Here is a 16851-nt window from a genome sequence, read left to right on the forward strand (position 1 = left end):
TTAAAGTCAGGAAAGGTGTGTGTCAGGGTTGTATTCTTTCATCATACCTACTCAATCTGTATGCTGAGCAAATAATCCAAGAAGCTGGACTGTATGAAGAAGAACGAGGCATGAGGATTGGAGGAAGACTCATTAACAACCGGCATTATGCAGATGACACAACCTTGCTTGCTGAAAGTAAAGAGGACTTGAAGCACTTACTAGTGAAGATCAAAGATCACAGCCTTCAGTATGGATTACACCTCAACATAAAGAAAACAAAAATCCTCACAACGGGACCAATGAGCAACATCATGATAAACGGAGAAAAGATTGAAGTTGTCACGGATTTCATTTTACTTGGATCCAAAATCAACAGCCACGGAAGCAGCAGTCAAGAAATCAAAAAACGCGTTGCATTGGGTAAATCTGCTGCAAAGGACCTCTTCAAAGTGTTGAAGAGCAAACATGTCACTTTGAAGACGAAGGTGCACCTGACCCAAGCCATGGTATTTTCAATCACATCATATGCATGTGAAAGGTGGACAATGAATAAGGAAGACGGAAGAATTGACACCTTTGAATTTTGGTGTTGGCGAAGAATATTGAATATACCATGGACTGCCAAAAAAAATGAACAAATCCGTCTTGGAAGAAGTACAACCAGAATGCTCCTTAGAAGCAAGGATGGCGAGTTTGCATCTTACATACTTTGGACATGTTGTCAAGAGGGATCAGTCCCTGGAGAAGGACATCATGCTTGGCAGGGTACAGGGTCAGCGGAAAAGAGGAAGACCCTCAACGAGGTGGATTGACACAGTGGCTGCAACAATGAGCTCAAGTATAACAAGGATTGTAAGGATGGCTCAGGACCGGGCAGTGTTTTGTTCTGTTGTGCATAGGGTCGCTATGAGTCAGAGCCAACTCGGGCACCTAAGAACAACAACTAATGGCTTTACCAAAGAGAAAATTATTCTCTCACAGTCTAGGAGGCTAAAAGTCTGAATTCAGGGTGCCAGCTCCAGGGGAAGGCTTTCTCTCTGTGTCAGCTCTGGGGAAAGGTCCTTGTCATCAATCTTCCCCAGTCAAGGAGATTCTCAGGGCAGGGACCCCGGGTCAAAAGGACACACTATTCTCCAGGCTCTTGTTTCTTGGTGGTATGAGGTCCCCATGTCTCTGCTCCCTTCTCTTTTTTACATCTCAGAAGAGACTGACTTAAGACACAACCTAATCTTGTAGATTGAGCCCTGTCTCATTAACGTAACTGCCACTAATCTCACCTTATTAACATCATAGAGGTAGGATGTACAACACATAGGAAAATCATAACAGATGACAAAACGATGGACAATCACACAATACTGGGAATCATGCATTAGCCAAGTTGACACATTTGGGGGGGCAGGGTACAATTCAATCCATAACATTCCACCCTTTGGCCCCCCAAAATTCATGTCCTGGCCACATGTAAAACATATTCACCCAATCACAGCAAAAGTCTTAAATCAACTCCAAGTTCAAAATCCAAAAATTCCTCTTCAGCTTTGAAATCTAGAATACAAACTATCTGCTTCCAAAGTACAATGGTGGAACAGGCACAAGCTAGACACTTCCATTATAAATGGGAGAAATTGCAGAGAAAGAAGGGATAAGAGGCACCAAGCAAGTCAGCAGAACACATTATTATTAGCTCTCAAGGCTTGAAAATTATCCTCTGCTCACTAACACCATTTAGGCAATGGCCCTGCCCTCCAGACTTTGGGTGTTGGCCACACTCTCCTGATTCCAAGGGGAGGCCCCTTGGTTCTGGGCTTCAGCTCTGCCTTCCAGTGCCACTGGAATGGCAGCTCTACTCCCTCAGCTTTGGCAGCCCCATTCTCCTAGTCTATCTGTGGAACAGCTCCACCCTTGAAGACCCTAGAGATCGTGGCCATACCCTTTGAGACTGAGGCGGCTCTGCTTCCTGTGTTCCTTGTCTCTTCAGCTTCTACTTCCTGGTTCCTTGGTATCTCAGCCCCTCAGGCGTCATTTTTTGGGGGAACATAACTCAACCCATAATATCCACCATGAGATTTTTTTAAAAAATTATCACTTGTCATCCCAAATGTACACTAGCCTTCCAACTTTGTGTCCCATGCACACTTAATAAACAGATACATATCCAAGTTACTTACAGTGATTTTCAACAAGAAGTCCCAAGTTACTTACAGTGATTTTCAACAAGATGTACCTAAGAGAGGTATTCAGCACATCCTAAGAAACCTCCAGAGTAACCTTAATCTATTATCCTTTGGGCATGACAATTAACTGCTTGAATAATTAATTATCTTAATATTCAGCCAACATTCTCTACTCTGGCCACAAGCAAATTGTGTAAGATTGTTGAAGAGCTTGCTGAAGACAAAATGCTGTCTCTTCCCAACTAACATTTCCTCAACTATCAATTCAGAAACTCAGAAGGGAGTCCAACAGGCTCTGTTTTGAATTGTGGACCTATTCTGGCTCCTACCAATCCTTTTTTCCCTGTGTCAGCCCAAAACACGCTTCCTGCTCTTCCTACCAGGTGTTGGAATATATAAAGCTGTAATAATAATAAATACGTGTGCTCGGGCACGATAGAACATATGATTAATAAACAGACCCAAACACATATTGGAATTTAGGATGTAATAAAGGTGGCATTTTAAATTTGGAAAAGATGGGTTATTTATTAAATGACACTTGGACAAAATAGTGAAGTTGGCCAAAGTAAAGGCATGTACCTCCTCTCTTACACTATGATAAATCCCAAATGGATGAAAGATTTAAATGTAAAAAATAAAAGTATTAGCATCAAAAAAGCAAGGCATCAAAAATATTAGAAAAAATGTGTGAATCTTTTAATAACCTCAGAATGGTGACGGATTTTAAAAATATGACATAAAACCCAGAAGCTTTACAAGATTGGTAAGTTCGACTAAATAAAAATTAAAATTTTCAGCATGGCAAAAACCAGTATAAGCAGCCAAAAGACAAAACAAACTAAAAAAGGAAATTTACAACTTATTACAAAGGGCTAATTTTCCTAATACATACAGAACTATGAAACAACAAGAATAAAAATCAACAACTTAATAGGCAAAGGATACAGACATTTTACAAAAAAGGACATTCAAAGAAGTCTTAAACATAGTAAGAGGGCCAAACTCTAAGAGAAATGTAAGTTAAAATACATGGATGTACCATTTTCCATCTAAGACGTTGGTAAAGATCACAAAGCTTGTTAACACTCTTTGGCAAAGCTTTGGGGAAACATATTCCTGGTGGGAGCAAAAATTGGTACAACCTCCAAGAAAGTACTGAACAATTGTACTTCTAGGAATTTATCCAACGGATACTCATTCATGTACAAAATGACATGTATACATATTTGTTTTGCAGCAGCAAAAGATTAGGATTGATCTAAGTGTTCATCAGTCAGGGGCTGGTTAAATGAATTATGACATAAAATTCTATGCAGCTATAAAAAAAGAATGAGGAAGCTCTGTACCAACTGAAATGGAATGATGATCAAGTTCTGTCAATTCTACCTTCAAGAATACCTGGGTCCAGCCACTTCACCACCTGGGTCCAAGCCATCACAACTCCAAGCGTGCTCAATTAGCCTCCTCAATGGTGTCTCTGCTACCACCCTTATTCCCTTCCAGTCTATACTCCCCAACAGAGCAGCCAGACTAAATCAAAACTCTGAGTGGCTTCCCACCTCACTAACAGCCATGAGGCCCTACATTACCACCACTACCCCTCACTCCTACTCTCACCCTATTATCTCTCTGACCTCATCTCCTATTTTCAACTTCGCTGGCTTCCTGCTTTCTTGAACACCCAAGGATGCTCCTGCCTCAGGACCTTTGTATCTGCTCTGCCTCTGCCTTGACAACTCTTTCCCCAAAACTCCTTCAGGTCTTTATTCAAATATCACCTTCTCAGCGAGACCTTCCCTCGCCATTCTACTTAGGACTGAGCAAGCAAGCACCTAAATGTAGTAGTGTTAACAGACTCTAGGTGGTGGATACATTGGTATTCTCTGTATGATGGAACTTATGTTTGAAATTTTTCATAATAAATACTGAAAAACACACAACCACACAAATCTATTCCCTTCTCTTGCTTTATTTTCCCAAAGCACTTGTCACCATCTAACATAGGATATATTTTACTTGTCTACCATCAACTAGATATAAATGCCACAAGGGTAGGGCAGGGATTTTTGTCTTTTGTTTGCTGTTCTATCCCCAGCTTGAACAACAGTGCCTATCACTGGACCAACGTCAAACTCCTGGTTTTGATATTGTACTACAATCATGTAAGATTAACTATTGGAGGAAGTTGGGTAAAGAGCACATGGGACCTCTATAATACCTTTGCAACTTCCAAGAATCATTTCAAAATATATTAATGATAAAACAGTGCCTAGTACATAACTACAGCCCTGGTACCACAGTGGTTAAAGCGATCGACTGCTCACTGCAGGGTCAGTGGTTTGAAACCACCAGTGGCTCCATGGGCAATCTATTTCTGTAAAGATTTACAGCCTTAGAAACCCTGTGGGGTCACTATGAGTCAGAATCAACTCAATGGCAGTGTTTGGTTTGGTTTCTAGTACATAACTGATACTCAATAAATATTTGTTGAATTAATAAATTCCAATTATATTAAGTAAAAAGGTACAAACACACTGTGTATACTACTATTTGTGTTAGAAAAAGGTGCAGGGGCTATTCATATTTGCTTGGATCTGCATGCACTATCTCTGGAAGAATATATAAAAACTGGCCGCCCCTAGGAAGAAAATCCGGGTGGCTGGAGAACAGGGGTGAGACAACTTTAAACAAAACTTTTGTAGCTCTTGAGTTGTGAATCTACTCACAACACGATTTAAATTAGGAAAATTTCTGTTCTAGCCTCTTTCCCAGGATCAATGCCAACTTTACCTATCTACAGGTTCCAGGAATAAAGTCCTTTCCTTTTGAAAAGTTGCTATTCCAGTAGTTTTCACACATCTGTACCTTTGTTCTTGCTGTGGTCCTTAAGATTTGATGACCCTCTCCACCTAAAAAAAAATGCCTCCTGAACTTGAATCAGAGGAAAAGCAGACAGCTGCAAGACATTTCAGGGATAAAAAGGAAAATCTGAATATAACAATTTATATATTATTTAATTAATGTTATTTTTCTTAGGTTTGAGAACATTACTGTGATTATGTAGAAAAATGTCCTTATTCTTAGGAGGTAATGTTGAAGAATTTAGGGGTAAAGGGTCAGGATATTTGCAACTTTCACACTGTTCTACAGAAAAAGAAATGTGTACAGATATATAAACATATATATACACAGAAACACACAAAGATATATACATATATACAGATACACTGGGATAAAACACGGCAAATTTTTAGCGATGGTGAATTAAGGAAAAGGTCGTAATGTATCCTTAAAATTTTTCTGTAGGTTTGAAATTTTTCAAAACAAGCTAGAAGAAAACTTTTTAAATCCCTACTGAAGTTTTCAAACATTAGCTCAAATACCACCTCCTCATAAGAGGCTGCTGAGGCAAATACCACCTCCTCATAAGAGGCTGTTCCGGATACAATGAATTGGAATAAACCACTCTCTTTTCTGTATTTCCAGGTTCCCTTACTTATGTTCATACGTCAATAAAGACTGAGTGAATAAATCACGTGACATCAACCTCAGGTCCATGCATCTTGGTACCTGCTCTCACACACCTTTATGTTCCTGCTTGCATTATGTGCATCCCAGTGAGGCCGAGAGGAGCTATAACTGCTTAAAGGGACCAGACACTGACTGGGAAATTTCCAAGTCTCAAGAGTGGACAGGAAGGTCTGGGAGAGCTTATCAAACTCCTGCCAGGAAGGTGACGGGGAGGAGTATCATGTTGTAATTGGAAGGACCAGCCCAGAACAGACCTCAGACCCAGAGCCGCTGTGGATCCACCTTTAAGTTGGGATGCCAAAGGTTCAAATTTCATAGAACGCAATGACTAAACCCTTCCACACCTCTTCACAATTCTCTAAGGTTCCATCACAATCACTCAGCCTGCTCTTCAAGACCGGATGTCTGTGTGTGTTTCATTTTACACAGGTTCACTCACTAGGGCACTTAATCCCACATATCTTCCACGCTTGGATTACCAAAAGCAGGGCTACACTGGATGAAGATAGTGATAACGGAGGCACAGCTTGACAAATGTAATCAGCGTCATTGAATTGTAAATGTGGAATTTGTCGTATTGCCAGATATTCTGGTGGGTATGTTTTCACCATGATAAAAAAAAAAAAAAAAAAAAAGCAGGGCTAAATTTTATAACTCCTTGTAGTCTTAACCACACAGACAAGCCAGCACAGAGTTAGCATCACAAAGAGCAGAGGACGAGAATTCTAAAACTCTGACACCGACGTGCAGAGTGGGACGACGGTCCCTGTAGGTCAACGGTTCCTCCTCTGGACAATGGAGACAACAGGATGGCTATGGAGACACTGGGAAATAGCACGGGTACCTTGAAAAGCCCAGTAGACACTTGGGCTTCTGGCAGGGGATACAGTTGTCAAAAGGCAGAAGCAGCAGGCAATATCCAAGGACATAGCTTTATTGGAAACAGGGATTAGGGGTGCAAGAGAGGGCTAAGAATCAGGCTCTGTGGCAGGCGGTGGCTTCTCGTCATCAGGGGGACAATCAATGAAGTCGGCCAGCATGGCAGCTGTGTCATCCTGCTCCTTTTAGGGACAAGGACAAAAGATTTCAAAGTCACACACAGAAGAGTGGGCCAGGCTGGGGACAAACCTCTTCCCTAACAAAAGCAGCTGCAACCCCTTCTTCACCCCAACCCTTCCACACGAGCTAACCCCCCTACCTGGCCCTCTCACCTTTTCCTCCAGAGCTGCTGCCTCTGTCTCTGTCTCCATCTCTTCTTCGGCAGATGTCTCTGGTGGGGTTGGTACCTTGTCACCCCCATTCTCGGTCCCCTCTTCCATCAGGGTTGGGGGGGCAGGGGGCTCTTCTTCAACAAGCTCTTGCGGAGAAGGCCCTGCTGGGGGACTTCCCCCTTTCCTTTCCACCTCCCCCTGGGCGGGGAGGACCTCAGGAGCCAGTGTGGGGGCCGTCTCAGCCCCGTGCTCCTCCTCTGCCCCCGGCTCCTCCACTTCTAGCAGCAGCCCAGGTTCTGGTTCTGGCTCAGGTGGTGCCTTGGGGGACTCGGAGGTGGGTGGAGCTGGGGGCAGGGTCGGGGGTGGAGGCCCACCTTCTTCCGCCTCCCCTCCTGCTGAGCCAAACTCCAGCTCTTCTACCTCTTCCAACTCTTCTTCCTCCTCCTCGTCCTCCTCCTCTTCTTCTTCCTCTAATTCACCTTCCTCCTCCTCAAATTCTTCTTCAAACTCTTCTTCCTCTTCTTCCTCCTCTTCAAAATACTCTTCTTCATCCTCTTCTTCTTCCTCAAAATCTTCTTCTTCCTCCTCTTCCTCCTCTTCTTCCTCCTCTTCGTCCTCTTCCTCTTCGTCCTCCTCATCACTGCTGTTGATATTAATGACTGTCAAATCTTCTTCCAGGGCTGGGGGTCCTCCCCCACCAGGAGTCCCTTCAGGGACCAACTGGGGTGGTGGGAGTGTCACCGGACCAGGAACAGGAAGGGGTGGTGGTGGCGGGAGGGGCCCTGGGGCTGCAGGAAGTTCTTCAGGCTCCTCCTTGGCTGGCACAGGAGGCGAGGCTGTTGGTGGCCCAGCTGGGGCCACAGGGGGAGGTGTGCTGCCTGAGGTGGGTGGGGGCGGCAGGGGTGGTAGCCCCTCGGGCACGATTACCACGCTGTCATCAGAGTCACTCTCTAAGGAGATCTCCACATCGGATGCCTCCTCCTTATCATAGTGAACAAAGGCTGGTCTGGGCACTCTCCCACCAAATGTCTCATCAGCGGGTAGGGGAGGGGGAGGACTGCCACTAGTGGCAAGGACCGGGTCCTCGTTTGAGCCTGCCCGGTGGTTCTCAGGGCCAGGCAAGAGCCGGGGGGGTACAGACACCAGGCCTGGGACTGAGAGGCCTAGGTGGTTGGCTGTGGCTGGAGGTCCAGGGCGTGCTGAGGGCATTGGGCCTGCTGTGGGCATGGGGCCTGCTGAGGGCAGGGGGCCTGCTGAGGGCAGGGGGCCTACCGAGGGCATGGTGCCAGGGGGATGGAAAGGTGGGGCCCTGAATGGAGATGGGGCCTCGATGGGGGGAACTGGGGCAGGTGTGGGGCAGGGGGGTGCCGTGGACTGCAGGGGAGGAACCCGGGGGTGGGTCAGAGCAGCACAAGTCACCAGTGCTTCTGAGCAGAAAGAGGAGACCTAAGAAGGAAGAAAAGCAAATGTGAGCATCAGGCACACAGGGTGCCAGGGGGCTGGAGAGGGAGAGCCCGCCAGTATCAGAAACAAAGGACCCCAGAAACCAGAGGCTGACTCACCTCAAGGCTATCTTCTCGCTGGCCAAGGGAGAAGGCTTGCAGGGCACAGGAGAGAGGAGGTGGGCATCGAGGAGAAGGTGCCAACAGCAGTGCCAGCAGCAGGTGGTAGAGTTCACGGCGGCAGCGGGAGCTGGTATATGGGGAGCTGCCCAGGACCTCACCCTGCTGGACACCCATGACCAAGGGCAGGACCAGGTCATGCAGTCTCTGCAAAGGACAGGGAGCACCCCTAGAAACATCACCAAGGCCAGCCAGCCCTTCCCCAGGACCTACTCAGGTTTGACTGGGCCCACTGCTGGGGTACTCCCCGACATGAACAGGAGCAGGGGCCCTGCCCCGGGCTCCACTCACCTTGTGAGTCTCCTCCTTGATGAGAGGCCCACACATGAGGATGGTCCGGCTAAGGCCTGGGGAGGAGAGGATGTGTAAGAGGCAGGCTACTAACGGAATTCAGAGCCCAGGCTTCTGAACCACATATCCCAAGGGTGGGCAAGTCATTTAACCACTCTGAGTCTGTCTTCTTAAGTATAAAATGGAGATCAAAAAGTACCTCTACGACTTCCCTCATCACTGGACTTTTGTCTAAAGCCATTTTAAAAAAAAAGTACCTCTACTACTTAGGGCTGTTGGCAATATTCAAATGAGATAATTATGTAAAACATTATCAATGTGTATATATTTAGGGAGAGCTGGCTGTCCTCTTTAGAAAGGGTGAGATGACAGGCTGTGAAAAATATTGAGACCCAAAGGAAAGTCACCCATTCACAGTATCAGACCAGAAACTTCAGCTTATAGGTAAGACAGTATGTTGGAAACAGGAAGCAGCACTGGGCAACCTGCCCTAGGGAGAATGTAAGCTCCACCAAGGGCAGGGATTTTTTCCCCAAGTGTCCAGAACAGTACTCAGCATATAGAGTGGTTATGCGAACAACATATGTGTTAAACACATCAGATAAATGAGACCTTTGAGGTGCCGTGTGGACGACCAGAATCCCCTACCTAACGGCAAGAGCTGAGATTCCAGCCTGGTGAATATGTGGCCACTTCTGCTCCTCTGGCCCACTCTGCAGACTTTTACCTGGCTCTGCACTGGACCTATTCCGCTTCACCACCTGGTCTTGGACTCTCACCCCAGGCCACCCCAGCCCTCACCCACCTCTCAACGCAGCTGCACACACATCACTGTTGGCATTGCTATCCCCTTTTCGGTGGGTAGGCGGGGCCACCGCCTCCCCTACATCCAGCTTCAGCTTCTTGGGGGCGCTGGGCTTTCCAGTTTGCAAACTCCCATCAGGACTCCCCCGGGGGCTGCGCAGCTAGGGTGGAGGGAGACATAAAGCATCATACAGAGGCAAATGGGAAGGCAGGGTAGAGGAGAGGGCGTGGTGGATGCAGGGCACACTGGGACCACAGACGCAGGAACCACGGACACAGGATGAGAGTGCTGGAACAGGAGCCAAGGCTGCACTCACCTTGAGGCCATCAGCTGGTGGGGAGATGTCACTGAGCAGGTGGGTGAGCAGGGCCTCTGCCGACGCTCCTCCCTGGAGGACTCCTGCCGAGGCCCCACACACCTTCACCCACAGCTCCAGGACGGCATATACCTTGGCCCGCACGGTGCTGTGGTGGGAGCAACAAGGAGCGGTCATAAGGGCAAGTCTACCCACCTGGTTCTGCCTCTTCTCCTTCAGGACTCCCAACCCCTCTGAGCCTCCAGTCACCTGCATCTCCTCCCCCTTCCTCTTTATTCCCTTCCTTGATGCTCACCTGTAAGGTCTTTCCTGGCCTGGGGAAAGGGTATCTCTGCCCATGCTCCAGGCACCAAGGACCTGAGGGAGCAGGCGGCTGATCAGGCCCCCAAAACGCAAGAGCCGGCTTCCACACCTGGAGGGAGAGACAGGATGGTAAGACCTCGTTCCCAGCAAGTCCCAGTCACTTGACCACACCCTTCCCAACCACACTCACGCGAGAATGAGGGCAGAGAGCAGGTCCAGGGCTTCCAGGTGGACCGAGGGCAGCAGCAGCAGCCGCAGCGGACCGTCTCCAAGCAAACTCTGGAGGAAAAAGAACAGAGGAACTAGCAAATACAGGTAGGGGAAGAAAGTGAGACACAGGAAGAGACAGACACAGAGACACAGTAGCTGAGTGTGACCAGACACATGTGTAGACTTATGTGACATACCTCCTGACCCTCTCTTAACAAAATCAAACCCCCATCCTGTAAAACAGACCCTAGAAGGAGGGTAAGGGCAGGGATGGCTGAAACTCTCAGCAATGACTCAGCTGATCCCAAAACACCCTCCCTTTGGAAGCATTTGCTACAACTGCTCCCAGTGTATGTGAGATACCCACCCAACAGTGCGCACGTGTCTCTGAGGGTGCTCAGGGAATGATGGCACTTGGACAAAAGTCAGGAGCCCTATGAGACACACTTCAAGGATGCCAGTCTGGTGGCTTCCAGGTCCTCCAGTGCTTTCCTAGTTACCCTGGGTTCTGAGAAAGAGCTATGAACAGGGGACAAGCTCTACTTACAATATTCTTGCCACTGACACTGAGGGTCCGGCAGATGAGGTCCAGGACTTCCTGCACAGGGACGGACACGGGAGCCCCAAACTCAGAGCTACCGAGAGAATCAGAGCAGGGAGGCCCTCAGCACAGCAGCTGCAGCGTAACTCCCGGCACCCACCCTCAATCTCCTTCCACATGATGAAGACGTATCCCCGTCACAAGCCCCCTGCCCCAGGCCCTTGCTCCCTGCCCTCCCCCCGCCACACACACACCTGAGCATGAGGCCCAGGCAGCGGGCCAGGCCAGAAAACCGCTGCCGAAGCCGGAGAAGGCCATGAGCATCACCATCTTCTGAGGGGGACAGCAGCATGTCCACTCCCGGCCCCTCGTACTGCACAGGGGCTGGACAGAAACATGCCACCTTTTATACTCGATGTCTTCTTCCTTCCCCTCCACCTTTATTTCTGTGGAGGACCCACCCTAAATTCCATGCTGACTGGAAACTTACTCCCCCTACCTCCTCTGGGCCACCCCCCTCCTCCCCTCCTGCCAAGTTCCCCAGCCGCTGCCCCACAGAGTCACAGTCCCTACCCGTCTCCGCTCCTTCGTACAGGGTGCCCAGCAGGTTATGCAGTGAGGCCAGCAGGCAGTGCAGCTCCTGCTCCCAGCTCTCCGTGTGCTTCAGGCCCTGGGAAAAGCCAGCCCCTAAAGAGGGCAGCCTGGAGTAACACTCGCAGGCCAACTGCGGAAGAAGCATCAGAAATCTGGTCAGATGGGATGCAGGACCAGCCACAGAATCCTCCCACCCCACCAATACCCAAAAAAGATGGAGACCGAGAAGAGCTCTGAGGGAAACACAGGAAGGGACAGCCGGGTGGTAGAGAGATAAGAACATGGCGCAGAAGTAGACATTCAGCGTTAATAGGTTGGAAGTGGGAACAAGGTCTAAAAGCAGTAACAGAGAGAATGCTAAGAAAGGAATGAGACGAGAAACCCCAGGCTCTCCACACCCTTCCCCTCCCTTCACCTGCTGGAGATGAGGACTCAAGGCCTCTACCCGAGACAGGAAAAAGGAGGCCAGCTTGCCCTGGATTGGGAGAGAAAAAAGAGCGTGATGAGTCAGCTCCAAAGGCCAGATATACATACACACCTTGCCCGTGCTCACCAGCACAATCTAAGCCCATGCCTTTTTCTTTCCTATAGGCACAGGAAGTGAAGAACTCTAGAGGGTATCAATGCCTAGCGGCAGACATGCTTCCATGGTGGAAGGACATCCAAAATGTCTGCTCTTATCCTTAGCCTCCCTGTTTTGGGGGAAAAGGGTCTGGCCCCTGCCCTACACCCAACTGGGCTCCCTCTAGACAGTTGGTACAAAAGTCAATACCATCATCGTCCTCAAGCCAACAGGACACAGAGTACTGAACAGCACCAACGATACACCCAACTCTCTACAAGCTTATACACAGGAACAAAGGTCCCAGCTGAGAGCTGAGGGGCTAAACAGAGCTGAAGGAGCAGGACAAGGTTAAAGAGAAAGGGAAGACAGTGACCCAGAACCAAGGCAGCAAATCTCAGAGCAGCGACCTGTCAGCCAACAGTTACTGCTGTCTGCTCCGTGAAGGCGCCAGAGCAGGAGACTTCACCTGGGGTCCACAATTTACCTGGGCATAGAATCAAAGGGGCCTGGGAACACGAACGGGGAAAAAAAATTAAATCTTTATTTTCACAAACTGATAAATGAATTGTAGCACTTCCCTCAATTATAAATGTAGACAACAAACCACAGTAGTATTAGCAGTACCTGTGGCTGCCACCAATAGGAATTCCCTGTCCTCATTTCACATTATAACAGGTACCTTGATTCACAAGCATCACTACTTTGAAATTATGGTAGTTATTAGACCTGTCACAAGATCTAGTTATTTAACATGTTAATAAACAAGCACACACTACTCTATCACAATTTTATAACACATTTTGATAACTAGATTTCAACAGAATCATGCCCTTTGCAATTTCGTGTGTTTTCTTTTACAAGTCTAAAAGCACTATTCTGAGAAGAGTCCCATGGCAGGGTTAAGAACCCTGCACTAGTGATCTAGGAAGTAATGATACAGGACACTTCCATCTTCAGGGGTAGTTAGAGTCAGAAAAAGTATACAGAAAACAATAACATGGAACCAACATTGGCACCAACATGGCGAAGGGGACAGAGGGGGTCAAGAGAGGATGAGCTGAGGCTCAGAGGGCAGACGGAATCGGGCTTGAAAGAAAGGGTCAGAGCCAGACCACGACAAGCAAGTAGGGGGAAAGAGTGTGAGAGAAGCCACAGAACCAGAAGACGCCACAGAAACAGCGGGCTCAGGAGGATGGGCCTCTGCCCGGAAGCAGCAGGCATTACACGCCTAAAGGTAAACTTCTGGAAGACAAATCAGCGGTGACACCAGGCAAGAGGCAGGGAGCTTTAGGGTGGCAATTAGAAACAGAAGCTTCCACCAGTGTGTGGTTCAGACACTGATCCTCCAAGGACTGCCTCCTATCCACCCTGCAGCAGGAACCACGTTAAGTTTCCCGTGTTCCAGTTCCGGATTCTTACTAACGACAAAACAAGCCTTGTTATAGCTGACCCCAGGTAGGAGGGGACCTAGACCTTCCCTTGGGACTTGGAAAGCACATTCACGTCTGATGTTGCAGGGTTTCAGAACAACAGTGTCCACCCACAGGTCTCCCAATTCACTGGCTTCTCCAAGGGCGGTATCTCCCAGACAGCTGCCATCGGCCCAGTGAGAGTGGTGCTCAGTCTCCTCAGCCACCTTACCGCTCATACTTTCCCTGACAGCTGGAACTGACTCTGGCTCAAAAAGTTGGCTGAGGCCAAGAGAAGTCGGCTTGTGTGACTGCAGTGAAGCACAGGATAATGGCATGGCTCTGACCACAAGGTCTGCCCGAGGTAACCCACAAAGCAAACTCAAGTAATAGTTCACTTGGAACATTTCACTCAAAACATACCCCAGGTATTTCTCAGAAGTAAAGTTAGTCTTCCCACTCCTTCCAAGAACTATTAATTAATCTGGCAAGGAGGAGGAGGTGAGGTAAAGTTTGCGCAGAGATTTGCTTCGTGGACTCAAAATGCTTGAGATACATCAATTGTGGGGAGTCACCCTGAGCCTGGCAACTGCTCTAAGGGCTTCTGAGAGATGGGACACAGAACAGATAAACACTTCAAAACGATAAGCTTCCTAAGTACTCAGTCCACAAGATTTCCCAAGTACAAACTGCTTCTGGGGCCTCTGCACAAGAGATCCTTATCTGAGGTACTGCCGACAGAAGAAGCTAAAAACCCTCAAGCAAGGCCAGTTTTCCAGCTTAGAGAAATAAAAGCATACATACATACCATGTTAACAATGAACGACAGCTCTGTTTGGTTTGGAAAGGGTGCTCAAAAACCAGGCCATAACTCAAAAAGTAAACCCGTCTGAAAAAAGACTGTGGATTACAGGTGTTCTCCTTACCACTCACACTGAAAAGTAAGAGGTAGCAGCAGAGGAAACACTTAGCACTCTAGTTCCCATGACTGTTCAATTCTCTGTCCTGCAGCTAACACGCAATCGCCCTCCATTTTCAAGAAGATACAGATAACACCAAACAAAGATGAATCAAAACAGACATTGGCAGTATTACCTCACAAACGCTGACCAATGAGGGGCTCGGGGACAAGGATCTATTTGTATTCATTAGGAAGTCAAACTTTCAGAATCTTTTACAAGAAAGGCGGTTTTTATTAAACTTAATTCCATGCACTGCCTCCCCAAAGATTCTATCACCTTGATTACTGGCATCCAAATGAAAACAAAGAATTAACAGGGACATGACTCCATGTTCACTGCGACATCATCTGCACCAGGATGTCTCAGATACCGCGAGTAGCCAGTTACCACAGCCCTCGCCGACACCACTCCCCGACCACAGCAGCTGTGCCCACGGCGCTCCGAGGCTGACTCACAGTCATTCTCAAGCCAGGGATCTACGCAGCCACAGACAACTGATCGGAGCAGGCCCTAGTGTTGAAACCTATCCGCTAACCCTGTCTCCATTCGCCAAAGCTTCTAGGAAGTCTGGTTTAGTAGAAAGAACACGGGCTTTTAAGGCAAACAGATCTGGTTCACATTCTGGTTTTACAACTACCAGTTACAGAACCTTGAGGTCAGTTACTTCGACCCCACGGGCCTATTTCCTCCTCCGTAAAATGGCGTAATACCAACCCCACAGAATTATTATAATGATAAAATGAGACAACACGGCTTAAATGCTCAGCAGAGTGCCCGGCACATAGTGGCTACCCACTAAACGGCAGTTCCCCTTCCCTCACGTGGCTTATGCAGCTTGTGGGACTGCGTATGTGACTGACTCTTTAAGGGCTTACTCTCTTGATTTGGTCATAAACACACTGCCGTGGAGTAGATTCCCACTGCTAGCAACCCTGTAGGACAGAAGAGAGCTGCCCCCGTAGGGTTTCTTAGGCTGTAATCTTTAAGGGGGCAGACGGCCACACCTTCCTCCCGCAGAGCAGCTGGTGGGTTTGAGCTGCCAAGCTTCTGATTAGCAGCCGAACACCTAACCACTTCGTCATCAGGGATCCTTTGATTTGATCACAGTACCCTATAATGTTACTTCCAAGATAATTTGAAGGCTAAACTCTCTCTTAAAAAAATCGCTATAATGACCGATACAGTTAACCACACCAGTTATACAAAAAAGTTAATTTTCTGCCACTTCCAGGTCTATAGATTTATGCTTCCATTTGAATGCGGGGGTTCTGAAGCGTTTGTCAAGCCAACAACGAGTATAACACAACAAAAGAGAACGTCTGATCTCCAGGAGAACGCCTACTTGTTCTCAGTACTACTGGGTATCCAATTTTACTGCAAACAAATCTGCTAATTACCAATGGCCCTTTAACTTTTACTGCATTAGTAGAATTTGTTAACCATTCATATTTGTTATTGTATCCCTTGAAAATAAAACTAATTCTCTCACTGGCCCCTCTTCCTCCCTTGCCTGAGCCACATATCCCCTGCTTGTTTGCACTAATAAGGCTTTGCTGGCACTGGGTTGGGTGTTGGGTACAGCCACCTTGTTTGGTGTTATGACAGCTTGGAGGCAGGGGTGGGGAGTGATAGAGGGAGCTTAGTCAGGAATGTAAGAAGACAGGAGTGTTGGGGAAGTTGTCACAGGAAAGTGCTAATCAGAACAGCTTCTCTGAGGAAATTACAAGAGCTTCAGGAACAAAGAAAGACAGGATGGCAGAAAACTGGCAAGGCATTCTCGATACAGGGAAGGCAGGGAGAAAGGGGAAGAAGTCCACAGCTAAGAGCCTGGGCTCTGGCATCATACAGCTGTGGTTCTGATTCCTACTGATCTGGGGCAAGTTACTTGATTTCAGTTTCTCCATCTGTGAGGATTATAGGAGATAATGCACTTAGAGCACTATACGGTGATGTAACTATAGTTGTGGAGATGATATTATTAGCTACAATCAAGACAGCCCCCGGCTCATGGTCACCCCATGTAAAATCGAAAAAAATGCTACCAGTCTTGCACCACCCCCATGATCAGCTACAGATCAGACTATTGTGACCCACAGGGTTTTCCCTGGTTGATTTTTGGAAAGAGATCACCAGGCCTTTCTTCCTAGTTGCCTTAGTCTGGAAGCTCTGCTAAAACCTGTTCAGCATCACAGCAACACACAAGCTTCCACTAGGTAGTGGCTGCACATGAGGGGCACTGGCGGGGAATCAATCCCAGGTCTCCTGCCTGGAAGGTGAGAATTCTACTACTGAACCACCACTGCCCCCAGCCGTGGAAACAGGTAAGTCT

The 16851-nt window shown here is 47.7% G+C and overlaps 1 protein-coding gene across 1 annotated transcript in view; it reads right to left on the reverse strand.

Moving 5' to 3' along the window:
• Positions 1-2985: 2985 nt before the first annotated feature.
• PELP1 (proline, glutamate and leucine rich protein 1) overlaps positions 2986-16851 on the reverse strand; it is a 48743-nt gene continuing 34877 nt past the window's right edge. The window contains exons 6-17 of the mRNA XM_049859993.1: positions 12002-12061; positions 11566-11716; positions 11247-11376; positions 10999-11086; positions 10432-10520; positions 10234-10350; positions 9939-10086; positions 9623-9782; positions 8818-8873; positions 8467-8673; positions 6905-8350; positions 2986-6754 (exon numbers count right to left, since the gene is read on the reverse strand). Coding sequence (XP_049715950.1) covers positions 6662-6754; positions 6905-8350; positions 8467-8673; positions 8818-8873; positions 9623-9782; positions 9939-10086; positions 10234-10350; positions 10432-10520; positions 10999-11086; positions 11247-11376; positions 11566-11716; positions 12002-12061 — 2745 coding nt within the window. The 3' untranslated portion in view covers positions 2986-6661. The remainder of the gene's footprint in view (positions 6755-6904; positions 8351-8466; positions 8674-8817; positions 8874-9622; positions 9783-9938; positions 10087-10233; positions 10351-10431; positions 10521-10998; positions 11087-11246; positions 11377-11565; positions 11717-12001; positions 12062-16851) is intronic.

This window comes from Elephas maximus, chromosome 19 (genome assembly GCF_024166365.1).
Source record: "Elephas maximus indicus isolate mEleMax1 chromosome 19, mEleMax1 primary haplotype, whole genome shotgun sequence".
Taxonomy (NCBI): domain Eukaryota; kingdom Metazoa; phylum Chordata; class Mammalia; order Proboscidea; family Elephantidae; genus Elephas; species Elephas maximus.